This window comes from Hevea brasiliensis, chromosome 4 (assembly GCF_030052815.1).
Source record: "Hevea brasiliensis isolate MT/VB/25A 57/8 chromosome 4, ASM3005281v1, whole genome shotgun sequence".
Taxonomy (NCBI): Eukaryota; Viridiplantae; Streptophyta; class Magnoliopsida; order Malpighiales; family Euphorbiaceae; genus Hevea; species Hevea brasiliensis.
In genome coordinates, this window is record NC_079496.1 from 28,724,585 (window position 1) to 28,749,543 (window position 24,959).

Here is a 24,959-nt window from a genome sequence, read left to right on the forward strand (position 1 = left end):
TACTGTTTGCTTTTTTGTGTTTATTATTTTTACGAGTTTAAAGAAACAGTAACATTTTTTCCAAACAACTCACATATATCATTTCAATTTTTTATTTTAATTTCAATTAGTTTTAAACTATTTAATTATTATTTTCATTAAAATAATTTTATTTGTAATTAAATGTCATAACAATAATATAATGAACATTTCTCTCTCTTTCTCTGTGTGTGTGTGTGTGTGTGTGTGAGTGTGTGTGCATTTCTTCTCTGCGCCTATGCCCGGATGGTGAGTTTCCTGCTGCAATTTCAGATGCTTCTTCCTTAGTGTCAGTTCAGTTGAGTTCAAATCAATTTGTTGGTAGAATCACAAAAACTATTGGTGAATTAAAGAAACTAAATACTGTTTATTTGAATGGAAACTTACTTATTGGTACTATACTAGATTCATTAGACTCGTGTCTCTCTCTCGCTGTTATAAAGCTCTCTAGCAATTCATTTTCTAGAGAAATCCCAGAGTCTTGGTTCTCTTTTTACTTTGAACTCCTCGAATTTATCCAACAACAAACTTTTTAGTCAAATTCCAGTTAGTTTATCATTTCTAAGGCTAAGCAATCTTTAGCTATCAAATAACCAGGAGATTGGTCCCATACCTCATTCTTTACCCCTTGAGGTCTTTCCTGCAAGTTTTGATGAAAACCCAGGCTAATCTAGCAACAATCTGAGGAATATACAGCCTACTTCTAACACTTTCGGTCACCTTTGAGTACCTTTTTCTTTCTTCATTTGGACTGCTAGTTTTCGTCATTTTTGTTGGGTTGTTTATTGTTTGCGAAGCTAAGACCGAACAGATCGAGCAATCTTGATCGCCTGAAATTGAATCTGGTATAAACAATTGGTGTGAGAAGGTAAGGAAGGAAAATGATGATTTGGAAGAAAAAAAACAAGAAAAACAATGAAAATAAAGATTATGGTGGTTATGCACTGGATCTGCCTCAGTACTCACCTGTTTTAACCTTAGCTTTTAATTGTTGTTTACTGGATCTTATTTTCCCTTAAATGATTCAATCACTCAACTATGAAGTCCATTTTTTTAAAATTTTTTTATGCTTATGTGGCATTTGAGTTGTACATAATAATATTAAAAAATGCTAGCTAGAGTTTGAGGTCATATTTGGCACTCTAACTAAATCGAATTCAAAAAATGATAAAATTTTCATGAATTTTGAATAATTAAATTATAGTGCTTGGATTAGAAAACAATTTTGTGAAAGCATTTGTATTGAAGTTAGGCAAATGCCTTTATAAGGCCTCAAGAAATAAGCTAAAAAAATCATTTAAGCCTTGGTTAAAATAAATTGGCTATTTTTAGCCCTTGAGTTTTTTTAAAAAAACATTAAAATATTCAATTTTTTTTATAATTAAAAAAAAATCATGGTGGTTAACATCCATTTATTGAGTAACTGTTCTTTTAATAGAACCATTTCAATTTCTAATATAATCGTTGTACCTTAAAATTTTTCTTATTGAGCTGTATTCAATAAAAGCAAAAAGCCAAATGAGATAATCACCATTGAGGGTTGTTCAGCACCTATTACTACTATTTTTTCACCAAGTGCATAATTCATAACAAATTAATTCATTAGTTGCTATGAGAGGCTTGAATGTGAATAAGAAAAGCAAAGACTTGGTGTGGAGAAATCAGAGAAGTACAAACGTAATAAGAAATAAGAAATTTTGATTTTCCTCGTTAGCTCAGATAAAGAGGTGGGGATGAATGATTATTGGGGGTTGAGACAAGTCGAATGTGAGTTGGATTATGTTTGAGAGATAGCCTGGGGCTGGGTTTGAAAGGCTACCTGAGGAGGGTGTGTCAGAGGAGCCGTTATGTCTTGGGTGTGTGGTTTTCAAGTGTGGAGGGTAAGGTTGAGTTTACAGCGTGAGAATGAGTTTGCGATACGTGAGAGTAGAGTTGGCGTTTGGGTGAACAACTGGTATTCTTTTTTGAAAGAGCTAGAATAGGTTTGTTATTAAGGCTCTACGATGATGTGGCTATCGATGATACGAGTGTTAAAGGAAGGCAAGGAGCTGGTGGGCGATGGAAGCTATGTCTCTATATGGAAGTCGTGTGAAGGATGAGAAGCTCGGTTTAAGAAGGGAGAATGGCTGTGTGTCTTAAGGTTCATGCGGCCTAGAATCGATACCGAGTGGGTGAGGTGAGGGAAAAATGGATATGGAGCTAAGGTGCCGTTGAAAAAATGTGAAATTTGTCGAAACAGGGTGATTTTGGCATTAATGAGAGCTAGTTTATTGGGTTAAATGTCAACTTCAATGGAAGCTAATTTTTTAGATTAAATTAAGAGTTAACACTGTTAAAGTTTGAGATTTTTTATACATTTTTTCTTAACTTAAAAGGCTTGAGTGAGTAGGATTTAAATGACTTTTGACCATTTTTTATTTGAGTACGATTTAAATAACTTTTAACCCATTTTTTAAGTGCCTTTTGCCTCAAATTTATAACTAGGCCTAGCCACAACCCAAAGCTGTTTATGCCAAATCCAATTCTAACTACATCAATACTTTCGTTAAAACAGATTTTGTCCAAGATTACCAGCTTTATGTCAGACTGAGTTTCAGACCTGCCATGGTGATTGCATTGATACTAAATTCTTTAAACTAGTGTTTAGCATAAATAAGTTTTATGAAATTTTATGAAATTTATTTATAAATATAAAATTTTAGTGTTTGATTTAAATTGTAATTTATTTAAAATTTTTAATAATTAATTTTATTGAATTTATTAAAATTAAATTAAATTACATCAAAATTGATAAAATTTATAAATAAATTTTAAACTTAAAATTATATATATTTTAAGTAATAAAATTATTCTCTTATTATATATTATTTAATTTTATTTATTTTAAATATAAAATTCATTTCATTTGAAATAATTTTATATTTAATATAAAATATATCAAACAAAGAAATTCATTTGTAAATAAATTTTATCATTGAATTATTTACAAATGAGATAAATTTTATCATAAAATTAAAACAAACAAGATCTAAGCATGTTTGCCAGATAAACCAATACATGTTTGGATACCAACATGTGAATCAAGGAGATTTAAATTTAATTTTAATATAAATTATTAGTACATTATAGATTTTAAATAACACTATTATACTTGTTAAGAATTTTTTAGAGTGGATTTAAAATAACATTATTTTATAAATTATTTCAAATTCACATTAAAACAACACGCTCTCCACATTTATAAAGCAAATATATCTTCATGACTTTAATCAATTGAATAAAACATAATTTTATCAAATTCAATCTCATATTTCAAAATCTCCCATCCAAACACAAGGCAAAAGCAAGGTAAAGATTGTGACGTTGCTAAGTTCTTAAAAGCTTGGAGAGTATAGGGCCGTCCATTCAAAGCCATTAGGTGAACAAATTTCTGCGAACACGTCCCAAAGTTAACACAAGATAATTCAAAATGGTCAATTAACACTGCCTTAATAATCCATTGCCGAGTCCTAAATGATCAAGAAATAACTCATTGAAGTTGCACTGCCGTGCAAATGTTTGGATCTTAGACTACACAAAAATGACAGCTACGCCAACAGTTTAAAATCAAGTAGCATCCTTCCCACCAAAAACAAAAAAAGTTCAATATGCAGAACAACTCCAAACAAAAGCCCAGAACCCTTGCAACTATCCTCAATGACGATACCTGTCCCTGTTCCTTTCACGGTCTCGGTCCCTGTCGCGGCCATGTTCTCTATCTTGATCACAATCATAATCCCAGTCTCGATCTTTTCCTCTATCCCTCTCCCTACTTCGACTTCTGTGCCTATCCCTACCACTGTGTTCTCTGTACTTGCTGCTTTCTTTGTCATCCCTCTCCCTCCCTCTCTCTCTGCTTCTCTCCCTCCCATCTCTGTCAACTGAACCTGTAAATATATCATTCCTGTTATAGCAAATAGCCTATTCCAACAGGCAATCACAGCAAATAATCCCTTCAAGTGTTCATACAACTGAAACAATATATATATTGTTCTATAATATATTTTTGTCAAAATAATCTAGAAACAAAGACATGTTTACCAAAGAATAGATCATATTTAGAAGAATTAAAAAATATATATTTTTCATAAAAATTTTATTTTTCATTTTTTTTTATTTTTTTTTTTTCAGAGATTGTCTGAAACCTCCCTTTGGAGGGTTGAAAGTAAGTAATTTTAGCTATTTAGTAGGTTTCCAAATCAATTTATTATCTCCATTGGCATTTTCATTAACAAAGACTAAGAGCACAACTTAAGTGAAATTTAGAAACTTTTTTGCGTACTTAAATGTTCTTTTTTTTTTCTTTAAAATGCTATCACTTGACAATAATTTTAGAGACTAATTTGAACATCTCGCAATTACTCACAAAATACAATCATATCTCTTTTACACCTTTGTCCAAAATTGTTAGTTTGCCAAAATGGATGCCAGTAAGAGCTATGAAATCCATATTGTGATATTGAAGAGTTAATATGGTTAGGCTACATCCTCCCCAAAACGTATATGGTTTGGAAGCCACATATGCATTGAAAGTTGGAGTTCATGCCACATCAGCTACTTTGGAATATAATACAGCTCTTCTGTACTGTTCGCATCATCAAGTTTTTGTAACTCTCATTGATTTAAAAAAAAAATCGTTATAATTGTAAAAAGGTACCAAAGTTGATAATTGTCTTCTCCATTAGGCCTTGTATGATACATATATTATCTTGGTAGCCTTTTTTTTAATTAAAAAATAATAAAAGTCGATGGCTAGCCTAAATAGGATTGCAAATTAAGTCCCCACTCAAGTAATTTTACAAGGAGGCAGAAATAGTTAGGGTTTTTAAAAGAAAGGTCAAAAAAAAAGGGGAAAGAGAGAGAGAGAGAGAGAGAGAGAGAGAGAGAGAGAGAGAGAGAGAGACAAAATTAAGTGTAACAACAGGTACACAACTATGTTTATCTCTCTTCTCCTCTTCTTCTTCTATAAGACAAAAGGGCCGGTGAATAACATTTATCACAGACAAAATGTCCATTTCTCTAGCAATATGGCTATGATCCTAATATCATAGCACCAAATCATAGACCTAGGCCCGATCCGGTTTGGACCGAGACTGGCCTAGGTCAAATTAGGGATCGGACCGGGTCAATGGTTCCAAAGTAGAAACGGTCTTAAGAGGCCCTGTTCCACTTCCCCTTTCATGAACCAAAACTGAAACCGGCCCGTTTTGAATTTTTTAAAATTTTATTTTTTAAACATTTTTTTCTAGATTAAATAGATATTTTGAGCATTTTTAATTCTTGGACCATTCTCAAATAAAGTATACAATAATTTCTATGAATTTTTTAAGTTAATTAGCATATTTTAGATTTTTAAGTTCGATTTGAAATTTTTTAAAAAATCATTTTTTTAACATTTTTCTTAGATCATGTAAATAAAATTAGCATTTTTAATTCTTAGACTATTCTCAAATCAGATGCACAATAACTTGTTAATTAGCATATTTTAGATTTTTAGGTTAATTTGAAATTTTTAAAATTTTACTTTTTAAACATTTTTCCTAGATTATGTAGATGATTGTGAACATATTTAATTCTTAAACATTCTCAAATAAAGCACACAATAATTTCTATGAATTTTTTAATCAATTAGCATATTTTAAATTTATAGTTTATTAAAGTTTAATGAATTCAAAAATATACTCTCAGGTGCTTAAGGTATAGAAATATCTAAAATAAATAAAAATAATGAATAAATATATGAATTTATAATTAAGATATTTTTTATCCTAAAATAAATAAAAAATAATGAATAAACATAACTACAAATAAATATTAACTGAAAAATAAATTTGTAAATAATAAATATCATGAAAAAAAATTATACATTAGTTAAGTTTTACTTTCATATGAACAATTCTATGTAAAATTAGTTAGATATTATTATATTATTACAAATATATACTAAGAAAAAAAAAACCTACAACTACTGTTAAAATTATGATTTTGATTTTGCATACGTAATAGCAACATTTGTCAATATTAGTAACCAAATTTTAACTTTGTTAATGTTTAAAGTTCTAATAATAAGAAGAAAGGATTTTATTTTCACCAATTACAATAAAAAAAATGTGGATTCAAAATTCATATCGAAACTGGAACTAAAACTAGACCAGGACCATCTTGAACAGGACAGGATTTAACCAGAACATAACTGTAAAAACAGAAATCAGAACCACTTCTAAGTCGGATTGGAATTGGCCTGGAACCAATTTAAACCAGCTAAACCGATTCAAGCGCCCAAGGGCCAAGGGCCAAGGAACTGTCGGAACCGGCCCTTGGCCATTTACCACATCATCATATTTTGTGCTACCCAAACAAAATTCCTGTCTTCCAAATTTTAGGACACAATTGCTTTTTTATCCTTGTTTCATAACGCAAGTAAATCACTATATTCCCAAGTAAGCCCTAAACTTTTAAGAAAGACTCCCAAAAGTAACATCAGTACTATGAGGTTATGGACTCCTGAAAATTTACAAGGTAAACACAAGACAAGGCAGCCCATTTTTGCAAAGCTACACAATTATGAAAATCTTCGAAATTCAAAGCTGTGAAATATTGAACAGCTAGTTTACTTAGATAAATATACACACAACAAATTCAAATTACATACTATAAAGTACTCAATAACATTCCAAACAAACTCTATAAAAAATTTGGAGCATAATTTTAAATTTCTAAAATCTTTAGCCTGATTTTTGTTGAGCTCTTGTTTTAGCCTACTCAAATCAACTAAGCCTTATTCCCAAAACAAGTGTTATTCATATGTACTAAATTTAAGGGAAAAATAAAAAAATGTACCATATGGTTTTGACTTTCTTACATTTTAGGTCCTACAGTTTTTTTGACACTTTATACCCCCTGAAATGTATGTAGCACTTAAACGCTAAGCCAACTATTACTGTTAATTTGGGGTGTAGTCAGGTCAAGTTAATGAAGTAAACTGCTTGAACTTGTATTGATTAAAAAACTTGAAACTCGACTCTCGACTCAAGCTCAATTGAGACCTATTTTTCATGCTTGAACTCAATTTAATGTAATTTTTGCAATATTTGATCTCGAGATCAACTTAATTACTATTAAAAATTTAGGTAAATTTGTTTACTAGTATTGAATTAAAGCTTGAAAACCTGAATGAGCGCGAGCTCAACCTCATAAATTATTATTTTAACATTTATATAATATAAAATGTATTTAAAATTATATAAAAAATCTAACTACTTGATTAGACTCACAAGTGAATTGAGTTGAGCCAAACAATTACATATATTTTAATACTCAATTGTCAATTCAACTCAACTCACTATTCACACTTAAGCTGAAATCAATCAAAACCAAGTCAAATTCAAATATTTTGTGAGCCAAGTCCAAGCAATTTAACTCATTTACACTGCCATCCCCCACCATTAATTTAAGATGATGTGGCATACAGAAGACTAAATGGATAGGAGAGAAAATCAAGAACGTGGGTAATTCAGGGTACAAATTGTGGTTTACCGGAAAGGAGAGAAACAAGAACAGAGTGGGCATATCATAGACAGCATATTGAAAGACACTATAATAGCTGTGAAAAGAGTAGGAGATAGAATTATACTAGTAAAGCTAGTACTAGAAGAAGAAAAAATAAATGTAGTTAGTACTTATACCCCACAAATAGGATTAGATAGTGAGAGTAAACAAAGATTTTGGGAAGATATGAATGATTTAATGCAAGCATACCGAATGAAGAGAATGTTTTCATTGGTAGAGATTTGAATGGACATGTAAGAAGTGATAGGCAAAATTATGAGAATATTCATGGAGGTTTTGATTTTGGCAGTCGGAATGAGGAGGGAAAAAGCATCCTGGATTTTGGTATGTAGCTAAACTTTTTCTGATGCTTTTTCTCCTGTAGCTAAACTTACTTCTATTCGCTTGTTTATCTCTTTAGCAGCTACATATGATTGGCCCTTGCATCAATTGGATATCAAGAATGCTTTCCTTCATGGTGATCTTCACGAGGAGGTGTATATGGAGCAACCACTTGGGTTTGTTGCTCAGGGGGAGTTGGATAAAGTTTGTAGGCTTTGGAAGTCTCTTTATGGCTTGAAACAAAGTCCTAGGACATAGTTTGGGAGATTCAGTGAAGCAGTACAGGAATTTGGTATGCAAAAGAGTAAGTGTGATCACTCAGTATTTTATAGGCAATCTGAGGCTGGTCTAATTCTCTTGGTAGTCTATGTGGATGACATTGTCATCACTGGGAGTGACTCGCCAGGTATTTCATCTCTTAAAACCTTCCTCCAAAATAATTTTAGACCAAAGACTTGGGATTGTTAAAGTATTTCTTGGGTATCGAAGTTATGAGAAGTAAGAAGGGTATTTTCTTGTCTCAAAGAAAATATGTCATCGATCTATTGACAGAGACAGGAAAATTAGATGCTAAGCCTTGTAGCGCACCAATGACTCCAACTTTACAATTGTTAACAGGGGATAGTGAGTTGTTTGAAGATCCAGAGAGATACAGGAGATTAGTAGGAAAATTGAACTACCTTACAGTCACTCGTCCTGGCATTGCTTATGCCGTTAGTGTGGTAAGTCAGTTTATGTCTTCCCCAACTGTTGCTCATTGGGAAGCCTTAGAACAAATCTTGTGTTATCTGAAGGGCGCTCCAGGAAGAGGTTTGCTATATGGTAATCATGGGCATTTGAATGTTGAATGTTTTTCAGATGCCGACTGGGCTGGATCTAAGGTTGACAGGAGGTCAACTAATGGATATTGCGTTTTTATTGGAGGAAATTTGCTGTCTTGGAGAAGCAAGAAGCAGAGTGTAGTTTCTCGATCTAGTGCTGAATCCGAATACAGAGCCATGGCACAATCAGTATGTGAGGTAATGTGGATACTTCAATTACTAGATGAGACATGTTTTAAGACCTCCCTGCCTGCGAAATTGTGGTGTGATAATCAACCTGCTCTTCATATTGCTTCTAATTCGGTGTTTCATGAGCGGACCAAACATATTGAGATTGATTGTTACTTTATTCGTGAAAAGATTCAACAACATATTATCTCAACATGACACATCAAAACTGGAGAGCAGTTAGGAGATATTTTCACAAAAGCTCTGAATGGAGCTAGGATTGACTACATTTGTAACAAGTTGGGCATGATTAACATCTATGCTCCAACTTGAGGGGGGAGTGTTATGGAAAGTCAATCACTATGTTATGGAAAGTCAATCACTATATTATTTCTCTGTATATTCTGTATTCTGTATTCCTATTTAGGATTTCTTCCTAATTAGTAGAATACAATTATAGGAATCAATTGTATATATATACCCATGTACAGATTAATTGAAATCAATGAGAATCATCTCTTTCTACAGTATGGCATACGACCTAATACTAGCAAATACCTACTTTATAAAAAAAGAGTCACATTTAGTGACATTCAAAAATGGGCAACATAAAAGCCAAATCGACTTCCTCTTAACTAGGAAGACAAATAGAGCTCTATGCAAGAATTGTAAGGTCATTCCAGGAGAGGCTTTAACAAGTCAACATCGGTTAATGGTCTTGGATGTCAAGTTTAGGAACAATTCAAGTAAGGTCAGAAGAAATAGTGTAGTTTGAACAAAATGGTGGGAGTTCAAAGGAGTAAAGCAAGTGAAGTTCAAAAATGAGCTTCTTAAGTCCGAAGCATGAAAGCTGGATATGGAGGCCAATGATATGTGAATACAGATAGCATCAAAGATTAGAGAAGTAACTAGAAAAGTACTTTGAGAGTCTAAAGGACATGGATCACCCTCAAAAGAGAGATGGTGGTGGAATGAGGAAGTACAAAAGGCAGTGAAGAGAAAAAGAGAATAGTATAAGAAATTACCTAAATGTGATAATAATGAGGCATATGAACAGTACAAGATAGCAAAGAAAGAGGCAAAACAGGTCATTAGTCAAGCAAGGGCACAGACCTTTAAAAAGTTATATGAGAAACTTAAAACTAAAGAATGAGAGAAAGATATTTATAGATTAGCAAGGAGGAGAGAAAGGAAATGTCAAGATCTCAATCAGGTTAGGTGCATTAAGGATAAAGAAGGAAAAAGTGTTAGTGAAAGATGAGGACATTAAAGACAGATGATGAAATTATTTTAATGATCTCTTTAATAATAGTCAATATGGTAATAGCATGAATATAGACTATAGAACAATAGAAAAGAATGTGAATTATACTAGAAGGATTAAATCTTTAGAAATAAAGGAAGCACTTAAGAGAATGAAAGTGGGTAAAGCCTGTGGACCCGATAGAATACCAATTGAAGTGTGGAAGTGTTTGGGAGATATGGGAGTTGCATGGTTAATTAAATTATTTAATAAGATTCTGAACTCAAAGAAAATGTCTAATAAATGGAGGAAGAGTATTTTAGTACCCATTTTTAAAAATACGGGAGGCATACAGAGTTGCTCAAACTATAGGAAAATTAAACTCATGAGCCATACTATGAAGTTATAGGGGAGAGTTGTGGAGCATCGACTACGTCATGATACTTCTATCTCTCTCAATCAATTTGGCTTCATGCCTGGTCGTTCAACTATGGAAGTGATCTTTCTCATTAAAACCTTGATGGAGAAATATAGAGATGTGAAGAAAGATCTGTACATGATTTTTATTGATTTAGAGAAGGCTTATGATAGTATTCCAAGAGATGTCTTATGGAGTGTATTAGAACAAAAGAGGATATCTATTAGGTACATACAAGTGTTGAAAGATATGTATGAAGTAGCAACTACTATTGTGCGCACAATGGGAGAGGATACAAGAGATTTTCCGATCTTAATTGGATTACACCAAGGATCAACTATAAACCCTTACCTATTTACATTAGTTTTAGATGAATTGACGAAACACATACAAGAGAATATTCCTTGGTGCATGATGTTTGTGGATGATATTGTTCTGATAGATGAGACGCAAGAAGGAGTCAATAGAAAGCTAGAGCTTTGGAGAAGTACTCTTGAGTCAAAGGGTTTTAAGTTAAGCAGAACGAAGACAAAATACATGCATTGCAAGTTCAGTGAAGGCCAAACTGGTAATAGGGAAGGAGTTAGTTTGGATGGAGTGGTACTGTCCCAAAGTAATCACTTTAAATATCTCAGCTCAGTCCTTCAAGTAGATGGGGGATGTGAGGAGAATGTTAGTCATAGAATTAAAGCCGGACGGTTGAAGTGGAGACGTGCCACGAGAGTTTTATGTGATCGCAAGATTCCCAATAAGTTGAAAGAAAAATTTTACCATACAACCGTACGACTGCCTATGTTATATGGTAGTAAGTGTTGAACACCGAAAGAGTCGTATGCGTCTAATATAAGAGTTACAGAGATGAGAATGTTAAGGTGGATGAGTGGCCATACTAGACTAGATAAAGTCCGTAATTAGAGTATTAGAGAAAAGGTAGGCGTGGTGCCAATTGAGGATAAGTTGAGAGAAGGGAGATTGAGGTGGTTTGGTCATGTGAAGCGTAGACATACGGAGGCTCCAATTAGACAAATAGAGCACATTAGGTTAGAGGATAGAAAGAAAAAAAAAGGGGTAGACCTAAATTGACTTGGAGGAGAGTAGTACAACATGACCTAGAAGCATTACACATTTCTGAGGATTTAACCCAAAATCGTTAAGAGTAGAGAAAGCGAATCCATATAGCCGACCCCAAATTTTAGGATAAAGGCTTAGTTGATTTGAGTTGAGTTTTTTATGACTTGAAGCTTTTACATTTTAGATCCTATTGCTTGCTTCTAACACCATGGTACCATGTGAATTCAGTTGTACCACTAACAATTTAGTGCAAAACTAACAAATTAACTAACAATTTAGCGACTTCCAACTATGAATTTCAAAAGATATTTATTTTGACCATAATTATGAAATTAATTTTTTATTTAAAGTGAGTCCTATTATGCTTCAATAAGATTTTTACATTAATTATGAAATTAATTTTAAATTCAAATTGGCTTTCATAATACTTGGTTGGATTTCACATAGCCAGAAAAATAAGTTTTATTTGCAATTTGACCAAATCAGGAACACATGATCTTGAATCAATTGTGTCAGTGTTAGTCGATTTGATATGTAATTGCTAATGGTACAATTCAAATGATACCAAAATGTCACAGATGAGAGAGAGAGAGAGAGAGAGAGAGAGAGAGAGACCTTAACTATAAAAGAGAGACCCAAAAGTCATTCTTTTATAACAAGCTATGCCACATTATCACATTGTTATCTTATCCCGAACTAACAGTGTTAATCAGTTTGGCACCTAGGTGCTAATGACACAAGTGTAAAAAATAAATAATAAATAAATAAGAAGAAAGAAAGAGACCTATAAAACACACACAAACACAAGATCTAAGGTCTAAAAGCATAAACTCACAGCACATGGTACTTTTTTGTATTTTCACTAATTTGACTATTATATTTGTCAACAAGCATCTTTCCTAACCCAAAGCCCCCTTCTTATTTGGTCAAGGTAGAAAAGGGGAAGGGCTCATTGGCATGTGTTTCATATACAATAAAAGAATTTTATCTTGGACTCCCACTTCTTCAAATACTCGTTCTCTTTAATGGTTCTTCACCAAAAAGTGCTATAACTGCTCAAATAATATCTTGTACCATTACTAGATGCCATATGTTGATTCGCTTTCAAAAAATACCATTGTCGATTTTAATCTTTAATTGCATTTATTAATACTCTTACAAACCAAAATACTATAACATGTTCAAATGAGCACATACACAAGACACCTGTTGCTATTATTCACAAAACTGCTAAAAATATCAAACAAGGTGCCTTTTCTAATAGATTTGCCTTACAAAAACCAGTGTTCAGCTATCTACCATCATTTTTTTAGCTTTTCTGTTCTGACTTCCAAATTTCTCATGCAAATGTTTTCATATAATTCATCTGGTTCAGATTTTGTTAAATAAAATTTTTAAAGATTTTAAATGCCAAATTGCAAATCAATGAGATGCTTAAATGTTGAAAGTACCAAAAAAAAAGAATCCCAAGGAAAGCAATGCTCACACACCTAGTTCCTCAACCTCCCATCCTGCACGCCCAGCACCCGGAGGTAACCTTCCAGATTCAGCTTGTTGGGTTTTGGCACGAAACTTTTTCTTCAGATTGCCAAACTCATCATATAACTCACCATCATCCTGATAGTGGATTGTAAAAACTGTAAAACCAGAATGTGTAAAGTAATACCACACAACCATGATAGTGAAAGTAGATCTTACTTCTTCCACTTCCTTCCGCCGTCGCCTAGTTTCCTCTATTTCTTCTTCATCAAGTTCTTTGTAACCACCACCTCGCCCTCCTCTGTGTAATGGGAGATAAACAAATATAAGCAGATATTTCTAGAAAACTGTAAAATTGCCAAGGAGGGAGGGAGGAGTTGGAAGGAACTGAAGTGACAGCTTAGTAGCCTTCATATAAATACAGTAAACTAAATAGGAGATTTAAGAAAATTTAATCTGATTTTCTTTTTGACCAAAAAAATAGCTGGCTGTGATATGCACATAGGAATAAGTATGCAATATGCTGCCATCCTATAAATGGAAATGTGACAGTACACCATATCAATTTAATTAAAAAATGTTGGGTTTAAAAGAACAAAAAACTAACGTTTATCATAAAATACACTTGGGTCCATACTGTTTGAATATTTGCAATTTTAGTCCCTATACTACCATCAATAAGAAGTACAAAATTTTGGAGATGAAAGATTTTATAATATAACAAATCAGGGACTAAAGTGCAACAAAAACTAACTCTTAATCCCAAACTAGTTAGTCAAAGACTAAAGAGCAGTTAAATTTTTAAATTTTAGGAATTAAAGTGTCTAATTTAAAAAATAATAAATAAATAAATAAATAAATCAGAGACTAAACCGTAATGAAATGTTCATAATTTCATAATCAAAGATAAACAAACCACAAGGATAAAAATTGATAATTTTGAAACAACGAGGACCAAAGTGAATACCATGATAGACCTTAGGGGATTTTTTTGTAATTAATCCATATATGCAATGCAGAAATTTCTTGAAAACCAATTGTGCTCTTTTGTCAATGGAAGAGACCAGTTTATCATAAATTCAAAATATTTACATTAACTTTTAAATATGTTTGTGATATTCAATAAGCATGATAGGACATAAGATTAATTTGTTCTTACTGTGATCATATCTTGAAATGTTATATAAAATTTCAGTGTATCCAATATTTCATCTAGTATGTTCCCCTTGCAAACAACAAGAAGCAAAAGGCTTAAAAGAAGCTTGTTATTTCAGTTCCCATCAACTTATGAAAAACCTGCACCTTAGAAACTCCTTAAAACAAAATGGGAATGAGAAGAAAAACAAGCACCCATACCCAACTAGTGAAGATAGGATAGGGGAGGATTTAGAATTTCCAATCACGGTTGGCGTACACTAACTATCAGCCTTGAGCCCTTAGCTTTTTGAATTGTTCACAGATGGATTGACCAAGTGCATATAAGAATATAACATGGTGCATGCTTTCTAGAGATGACAAAGTATTAATTAGATGGAATCCAATAAGCACTTAACCAAATGCTAGAGCAACAAAGAAACATCCTAGAGTCTTAACTCTTAAGACCATCAGACTAAGTAGAACTAAAACAAACTTAAGCAATAATCACGTATACCTAACACCGCCCTCACTTTGACCAGGTTTATTGGTGTTGCAAATATTGCACTTTGAACGTTTTGCCCAGTTGATATTTCCACACCTGAAGTGAGAGGGGGGAAATGTGAAAAAAACAATAATGAGAATAAGAAATTACACTTTGTATCATGCAACTCAAAAGAGTTGGCTAGCAATATAAATTACAAGTTATTAGCCAACTATTCAGATAAGAACAACATAGTTTGCTAAACATCAAAAAATATGCCCAAAGGACACCCAAGAATCGGATTCAAGCTTAGAGTAGAAATAATGGTACTACATATACGTAAATTAGCATGCAAAATTATTAGTTATTTGTAATAATTTATTAAAAATTTATTACATCATAATAGCATCCATTTATATATATACAAACCAGTAATATCAGCCTACACTCTCATTCCAAGTTCAATTCATATTTTTTAGATATGACAACCGCAGCTGCAGTTGGAGCTACATTCAAATGAACTTCCATAAATCAAGCATGACACACAAAAAAAACCCCCTTATCAAGTTTCTTTCAAGCCAGCAATCCTACCTGTCCAACAGAATGTCATCAGAGGTTCCCTAGAACCTCACTAAAGAGCCATTGCTTATCAGAATCTCAAAGGATTTCCCCATGAGATTCCCCTTAGAACTTCCCATATTCAAATGTTTGACACATTTTATCACAATCTGACAGCAAAACAATCATAACCTGATACCCTCCTCAAAGTTTCAGTTTCTTAAGCATGTCATTGGACAAATGCCTCCTTAATTCCATTCAATAGTATTTTATCAGATTTATTTCAGATATAAACATAGCTCTCTCCAAATTTCTGATTTTAGAATGATTGGACAAGATTTAAAAACTCTTTTTCTCTCTAGTCATCAATTGCCATCCAAAATATATTATTCAAAGGCAGATATGGTTTTCTGTTAGGATTTTTCAATTACATTCAGACAGCATTGTTCTGTTTTCTCCTATTTTATCATGTCCAGAATCATATTCCCAACTTGTCAGAAATGTGACAGAAATTTAAACTTTTTTTTTTTTTTTTTTTGGGGGGGGGGGGGGGGGCGCGGTGGGGTGCGGGGGGGAACAAAATCAAGGGATCGGCTTGGTTTTTTTCACAAGTTTCTTTTCTCCAAAATCAGATAACAGCAAATTGTTTCATCTTTTTTGTTGGAAGGTGAAACAAAAGACCTATTGTTGATGATTAAATACAGCAAGAGGAGATTGGCATTAATTTGAACAAAGGAGACAAGACTGGTTTATGCAGGCGTGAAAGTAGTTTTGTCTGCAGTGGAGGAGAGATCATGTGTCCAAAAGATGAGTGAGAATTTTTTGGAAGGTGAAAAACAAGATCTATTGTTGATGATCAAATACAGCAGATGGAGCTTGTCATTAATTTAAACAAAGACAATAAACTCATTTTTGCATGCACGAGAGTTGTTTTGGCTGCATAGGAGAGACCATGGGTTCAAAAGATGAGTAAAAATTCATTGTGAGAGTTAATGGCTCCTGTCATTTTTTGGCTGGCTTGAATGAAACAAATAGGATTTTCAGGCAGAGGACCTCCACTCTGTTCATATAGATTTGTGAATTAGGACTTAAGGGTTTAGTATTGTGGTAAACCTTTTCAACCTTTTTTTTTTTTAATCTATTGCAGATTTTATGGATACCTTATTGTAAATCACTTTTTATTTCTTTGTAATTGGGTGCCAAACCCTTAATGCCTTGTAATGACTTTATTTATTTATAAAGGAATTTTTAAGAAGAAAAATGCCTCTCTCTAGCCAATATGCACATCCATCAACGTTTACTCAACACTGACCCATCTCAAACTAAATTTCATTACAAGAACTTAACCCTCTCCACTGAGACTCATTAAGCGTCTCACCTCTCCATTAAGCCTCTCAATCTCACCTTTAGTTGGTTAATGTCAATCAAATAAAATATGAAATACATTCACACAACTCATTAACTGTCACCCTATAATGACAAAATGAAAATGATAAATTGATCAACAAATCTGAATGTGAAGAGAATAGCATAGGCAGATCACTTAAGCAATTAAATATTGAATCAAATCAATTATTCACTAAAAGTACAAGAAATCAAAACAGAATATGAAAACCATGAGTGGAAGGTCTCACATTGGACAAGGCCAGTCATTAGGACCAAAAAGACCTGTAGAACCAGTGGCAGACCTACTGTGGGCCCCAGAGTTATGGGCACTACGACCCCTCCCACGTCCACCAGCTCCCGAGCTCCCACCAGAGGCACCAGAAGGTCGAGCACTTCCACATCGGTTGCACACACCTCGGAATGCAAAATTTACATTGGAACAACTGCCACAAGAGTTGAGCATGAGAAATCTATATGCATAAAACTATAGTAAAAATAAAAAAACAAAATCTACACCAAGGCTACAAAAGAGCAAGAAGAGCTGCTCACCAATTTCACATCACAGACCTTGTATTTGGACACAACCAGTCTCCCTCCTGTTGCCATGCTTTCCCAGCAGCCTCACCCATGCCTCTACCTCTTCCAACACCAACACCATTCATACCCCTAGCACTTTCTTCCAACCCACCAAAATCACCACTAACATTTGGATCAGGCCCAGAGTTATATGTGTGGTCATCTTTGCTTTTGGACTCTGCCATAAAAACTCCAATTATATTACCATGAAAATCCTTGTTGTTGAACCATTCAACAGCAGCTTGAGCAGCATGTGGATCCTCATATGTAACCGTAGCATCCCCCTTTGGCTCATTTGTTATTTTGTCGCGGTAAAACCATATCTTAGGTCCACCCGTTCGCTTGTCTTTCTATTAATTATAGAGTACAAAATTAAACAGAGTAGCAGACTTGCAATGAAGCAACTGCTAGCAATAGTAAAAATTAAAGCAAATAGCAATTGTGAGTAGTAAGAGATGAGACCGGATACCTTTAGCAACCCAATGGTACCAAAATATTCAGCCAACATATTCTCATCAGTCCCCTGAGGCAAATTACAAACATAGACAGACCCATTTGCAGAGGCTCCTTTTCCTGAAGAGGTTGCCATTGTGCTCCAATTTCATCAAATTACACAAACAGAACTGCTTCTCAGCTCTTAAAAAAAAAAAATACACAATTGATTAGCTGAATGTAACCATAGCCAAAACTAACATAAACAAATACACAGTAGCTTATAAAAGAAGAGGACATTTTTTCGTTCAACAACTGGGAAAAAGAGTCAAGAAGAAGACCGGCGGAGAGAACTCAAATTTTTGGGTTTCAAACAAATCGAAGAAATTTTTCATAGATTTTAACAGAAATGACCACAAGAATTCAATTTAAGCGCAAATAAACCCTTGAAAGTCACGTATTCAAGAACGATGATGGATGCGAAATCAAAGACAAAGAAATTGAGAAAGCAAAAACATTGTAAATACCAGTAGATTGAAGAATAGAATCAAAAGGAGAAACAAACTATCAGGATCGATTATTTTCAAGTAGGGTTTCTTCGTGTACCTGGAAATCACCACCAGAGAAACAAACTCTGCTTCTTCGCGCAAAAACGATTGATTACGTAATAAAGGAGCCTTTGCACATTAGCTCCAATGAACGCAACTCAAATAAGAAAATTATTTTTTAACCCCTAAATTATCTCAATTAACACATTTATCTCTTTATTTTTAAAACTCAACAATTCCATCCCCAGGTTTTGAATTCCATATCCAGGTTTTGAATTCGTGCAATTCAAAGTCCCTCCTCAATTCATAGGAGAATGGATGAATATGGACAGAGGTGGAATCTTGAATTGTACTGTTTCAAAATGCAGGATGAAATCGTTGAATTTTAAAAATAAAGAGATAAATATATTAATTATGACATATCTCAAGAACTAAAAAATAATTTTTCCATCTTAAATAATATAACTAAAATTACATCCAAGTACTCATGCAATGTCAGCAACTAAAATACCAACATCTATTCTTAATTTAAAATAATTTAATCTCTTAATTTTCATTTTATTAATAATTTATTCCTTCTGCTTAATTTTATTAATTTACTATTAATTATAATAAAAATATCAAAAATATTCTTACCTTTATTTTTGTAACCGTTAACTTTATTTTTAATTTAAAATAATTAAGTTACTAAAGTTTTATTTTATTAACAAAATATTTCTTTTATTTAAATTTTACATTCAAATAATTCATAAATTTTATATTTAAATTATTATATATCATATTTAAAATATAATGTACGCATAAAGATATCCTCTGTAAATAATGTTCCAAATTATTAAGAATAAATATGTTAAAATATTTATATTATAATATAAAAAAAATTATTATTTAATCTTTATATTTTAAAAAATATATTATTTAATTTCTCTATTTTTAAATTTGTAAATTGTCTAATCTCTTCTATCATTTAAAAGCAAATTTTTCTCAAACTTAATTATTTCGTTCATATAATTTGAATAATACAATTATTTAGTTCTTATATTTTTAAACCCATCAACTATTCAAAATATATCTATAATTACTCTTTTTCCTTTAACTAATTTGATCAACAAAAAAGTTAATAGAAATGACTAAATAGTTCATGGACTAATAATAGGGGATTAAATAAAGTATTTTCAAATATAGAGATTAAATAATTAAATTCGTTAAAATATAAAGACTAAATATTAATTTTTCTAAATAATCATATTTTGTATTTGTATTTATAATTTATAATCTATTAAATATGTGTTAGAACGATAAAATAATATTTAAAATTAGAAGAATTAAAAATAATTTTATTGTAAATATTTATATGGGTAAATATTACATTAATTAAATTAATAAATAGAGCAATATAGTAAATTTTTATTTACATATTTTAAATATAATGTATTATATTGACCAAATTAATAAATTTTAAAATATGAAAAAGAGACTATCATCTATATTATATATAAATGTGAGAGGGGAGAAGGAGACATTGGCTACTAAAAAAAATATCGTCTTTAAATTTTTATAATTGTATTGTAATATTGATAGGAGTCTAACATCATTCATTATATTAGAGAACTTAAAATTTTATAATATAATAAATTATGCATTTATTTTCTATAATAAATTATATTTAGGGACTATATCAACATATATTGTACTACAATTTAGATTTTTATTTTAATTTATATATTCATTAATCTTTTATAATTTTTTTTAAAAATGTATTACTAATAATATCAGAGCAATAAAATATTAAAAAAATTAAATTAAACTTTTATAATAAATTAAATTAAATTAAATTAATAATAATATTATTAAAATTATTAATATTAAATAAAACTAAATTTTAACTTTTTTAAGATTATGAACTATAAAAAATTAAAATAAAATAAATAATATTTGAAAATGTAATTTAATAATTGTTTAAATATTTTAAAGTTTTGATTAAAATATATAAATTTAATGACATTGGGTTAATATATTTAAAGTAATATCTTCTAATAACAATTTAAGTAATGTCAAACACATCAATAAGCTTTAATTTAGTAGTATTAGAATTATTTTTAAAGCTATGAAGTTTCAAATTTGAGTTCTAATTGAAATTAATTGCATTACAAATTAAAAAATATATATATGTATATATATATATATATATATGTGGTTGATTATGGTCCTAACAAAAAACAAGGCAAGTAATACAGTTGTGGAAATGAAATGAAGTGAATCTCATAAAGGGTGAGATGTGTATTAAGATTTTCTTGAACACATAAAAAGCTCAAAATCATTTGATGATCTACTAACAATAGAAGATGTTTATTACTCAATATTTAAAAAAAATTTGAGAGAAATGTAATTCATATAAAAATAACAGTATGACAACATACTAATAAGCAAGTATTTTTATTCAAGATATCGTTATTACACATAGAAAGTGAATGATACATATTCCATTTCAAAAGAAAGCAATTCACAATTCGTTTGTGCTTTATAATGACAATAAACAAAACCTAAGGATAAACAATATCAAATGCTTTGTTGTAGGATATTTTCTCTCATTGACAACTGTATGTAACAATAACATTATCAAGAGGAGTATTACTGTCAAAAGGAGTATCAATGTCAACTATAAAAGTCCTTATTAAGCAAAATAAAATAAAAAAATTAGGAAACATATACAAAGAACACTATCTACAAGGAGATCTCATTATCACAAAGATTTTAAGAGAAAAATTTATATTTAAAATATTCAGTACTTATATTAAAATATTGATAACTAATATAATAATTTAATCATTATAGTGAGCCTGTATTCTGAAGCTAATTATCTATTATAACAATGTCATAAAAGAAATTCAAAAATATTATAAAGTTGAATGTGACATTATATTATTTTGTATTGTTACTTATGATATACCAATTGTCTTCTCAAATTTTTAATAATATAAAAAGTCTATAATATTATATAATATATGAAAAATTAATAAAAATTATATATATAAAAATTAAATAATGAGTATGGATAATAAGCACAAGTAACATGTAACGTACGTTAAAAGAAAAAAAAAACTAGTGTAAATAAAAGACAGTTACATAATGGTTTTTTTTTTCATTATATTTTCTTATAAATATCCAATTGGCCACTATATAGTATAAATCTTTATTTTTTAAAATAATAATTCAAATTAATGGGATTGGCATTCTAAAAAAATTATGTAATTGGATTATTTCAATATAAAATTATATAACTAGAAATTATATTATTAATTTGATCGATATAATATTAACTGGTAAGATTTTGCTTAAAATGTGAAAAATTATAATAAAATTGTATTAACTATCCTAATTTTACACTATATTTGTAAGAAAGTTTTTGAAAATAAAATATAGGTTTTTAAAATAATAGGTTTGTTTGGAAGTGAGAATTTTTTGTAAGCAAGATAAGGTTTTTAAAAGATTCAAAATTTCCAAAACCTTCACTTTTTCAACCCGCTAAATTAGTGGGTTAAAAAGGTTTTGATACCTTACTTTTCATTATCTTACATTACCTTTCTTTAAAAAACCTCCACATATTCCATCCAAATACATTGTTAAATGTGTCTTATCACAGCAGCAATAGGGATAGCTCAATAGTAGCTGCATATATATTGAATTTGGAAAACTTAGGTTTAACTCCCCTTGCACATGTAACCCAAACAAAAAAAAAAAAACAAAAAAGTGGCTTATAACAATTACATATTTTTAATGGTTTTATAAATTCTAAACAATACAAAATATATTTATGACACGATATGAACATTTTAGTACAAATGAAGATATTTCGTAAAAACACACACACACACACACACACATATATAATGACTATTTTATTAATGAAAACAAAATCTCAAGGATTTATTTGTTTTAAGTTGAAAGTTAAGAATATTTTGATTACTTAACATAGAATTAACAATAAATTTAACCAAATTTGAATGAAAGGACTAAGTTGCTACCAGGAAAACAAAAAAAAAAAACTTAATGGCTAGATTGTTATGAAATTCAAAAAAACTACCTGAGGGAGCTATTGAACAGCTAGAAAAAGCCGGGGCCCACTTACGAAAAGTGGAAATAAAAGTAGATCAGTTTCGAACAAATGAATATCTTGAGATAGAAAGAGAAAAATTGAATTTGATTAATTCAATATATGCAAAAGTATATATACATAAGTATAAGGTTTGTCAAAATCTCTCTCTCTCTCTCTCTCTCTCTCTCTCTCTCTCTATATATATATATATATATATATATATTGCTAACGTTGTTAAATGATGCTAATGTAGCGCCATATATGATGTGTTGTTGATGTCAATGCCACATCAACAATTTTTAGGCCATTATTTATTTTGTCACCTAAGTGTAAAAAAGTGAAAGTACATATCTTAAATTACAAAAAAAAAAAGATAAAGTTCAAGCCCTAAATGTTAAAATCACAAAAATTTTGAAAGTATATAAGAACATAAGGGGAGAGAGAGAGAGAGAGAGAGAGAGAGAGAGAGAGAGAGAGAATGAAAGATGAATGGGAAAAGAGAGAGAGAGAGAGAGAGAGAGAGAGAGAGAGAGAGGGAGAGAGATATGGAGAGTAGATAGAGAGAGAGGTATAAAGCAAGAGAGAAAGAGAGAAAATGAAAGATGTGGAGAGAGATGGAAACAGAGTGACTCTTCCATGCCTCTCTTCATCTCTCCGTTTCCCCTTTCTCTCATTGTATCTCCCTCTCTCTCCATATCTTTCCTTCTCTCTCTCTCTCTCTCTCTCTCTCTCTCTCTCTCTCTCTATATATATATATATATATATATATATATATATATATATATATATATATATATATATATATTGTAGACATCATATTTTGGCCGACCTTTCGAAGGCAAGGATCTTTTAAAATTGAAACTTTATTATCCGTTCTTGATCGATGTCCCAATCACAAGTAGCTTTTCTGAACTTACTGATCACTCGTCCCTAGAACAAATCGATCTCACACTCAAGTTAGATTGCTTTCCAATCTCTTAGTCTTTATCAGATAAGTTCGAGTCAATATTGGGTCTCCGGACCATCTAATCTTACCTGCTGTTGTTCTTCGATCTCTCTATGTACAAATATCGCAGAATTTCATTTGACTAATATTGTGATCGAGCTTTTCGCTCGAATTGCCCAGATATTCCTCAAAATGAAGTTAAGGTTTTTATCCGATCTAATAATGGTTCTGACCTTAAAAGTTCAAGTCAGTGTCAAATCTTTGCAATTCTAATATTCTAAAGTTCCATTCGATATTTGGTCAGGGCTCTGTTTAGTCTCATGTTTGCGTGTAACGTTTTTCCGATCTCTTAGGGTAATTTGATATCTTTTGATTAATAGTCACTCTCAGGTTTAATGTTCAACTGCATTCAATCAATTAAGTACTCAAACTGTTTGGTTTGGATTCTTTTCGATCTCATTAAGAAATTGAATATAAAAGACTTCAATTCATTTCAAAAAAAAAAATATACAAGTCAATTAGAAAGGGGGGTCTTCTCCGCCTTGCGCCCCAATTACATTCCTCTCTCCCTCCTCATCCTCGTGCTCCTCATCACTGTCCTCTTCGGCCTCTGGGATGACCTTATCCATCCAGGAGAAGTCCTTCTGAGGATAACACTTCTTTAGTTTGGACAAGAGGTCATTATGGGTGTTCACATATGCCCCAGTCTCTTTTGTAGTGCTCTCCTCCTCCTTTGCTTGGAGCTTCTCCTCCTTCGCAAGTTCCTCAGAAAAACGAGCGAGATCGGCAGATCAACCAGCCCGGGAGATTTCAAATTTTCGCTCCACTTCAGCTATGCTCTCTTCGCAATACTTCACCTGATCTTCCAGTTTGACGATGTAATCATTGGCAGTGAAGAGTTGAGCCTTTGCAGCTGATGCATCCTGGACCGCCTTAAGAATCTCCTTCCTTAAGTCATGGGCTTTTTCTTTGATCACGTGTTGGTTTGCAATAGCCTTTAAGCCCAAACTCATTGTTTGAGTTAGAATATCGTCAATACACTCCTTAGCCAACCGATTTCGATCTTCTTGGAAGCAGATGGAAGCGCCCATGACCTTGGCTAGACCAGGATTCCCTCGGGTGAAACGATTTCTTTCCAGCGATTGGATAAGGAGTTGAGCTCCTCGGGAGAGCGTTCTAATAGTAGGGCCAGAAGATTCCCCTTCTACATTGGAAGAGATCGGAGGAGGCGGACATTCAATCTACTGAGGTGGAGAGATGACGACCTCTACTTTCGAGACCGGCTGCTCCTGAGGTCGAGGAGGGGAGATCAGTACTTCTACCAAGTCTCGTCGAGGTGTCTGAGCAGCGGTGGCAATAGCCTCTTTCATCACTCGTACCTTTCGAGAGACCTCCCTCTTTCGCTTGTGGCTCTCTTTGGAAGCGTCACCACCCACCATACCTGCACAAAGAAGAAGTCAGTGAGTTCGCTAAGATTGAGAGACTAGAGATCTAGATTGTACCAATAGCAAGAACGAGGTTAGAAAGCTAAAGCTTGTAATCTCCGTCGGAGATCAGCCGCATCATCCACCATTTCAGTTCGGCCATGACTGCATCTAAGCACAAATATTTATAGGTGGCTGTATGAGTTTTTAATTCTTTTACCATGGCGT

At 31.9% G+C, this 24,959-nt stretch overlaps 1 protein-coding gene across 2 annotated transcripts; it reads right to left on the bottom strand.

Moving 5' to 3' along the window:
• Positions 1–3,478: 3,478 nt before the first annotated feature.
• On the bottom strand, positions 3,479–18,474 carry LOC110632229 (transcription initiation factor TFIID subunit 15). Of its 2 annotated transcripts, none has more exons than XM_021780370.2 (8): positions 18,324–18,474; positions 17,755–17,921; positions 17,277–17,635; positions 16,958–17,152; positions 14,799–14,882; positions 13,367–13,448; positions 13,159–13,285; positions 3,479–3,944 (listed from the first exon to the last, which is right to left on the bottom strand). In XM_021780370.2, the coding sequence occupies exons 2-8, from the start codon at positions 17,872–17,874 to the stop codon at positions 3,712–3,714; spliced, it is 1,200 nt and encodes a 399-aa protein (XP_021636062.1). In that variant the 5' UTR covers positions 17,875–17,921; positions 18,324–18,474; the 3' UTR covers positions 3,479–3,711. The 2 variants fall into 2 exon arrangements, with proteins under 2 accessions (XP_021636062.1, XP_021636063.1); XM_021780371.2 differs by having other exon boundaries at positions 18,245–18,379.
• Positions 18,475–24,959: the final 6,485 nt, after the last annotated feature.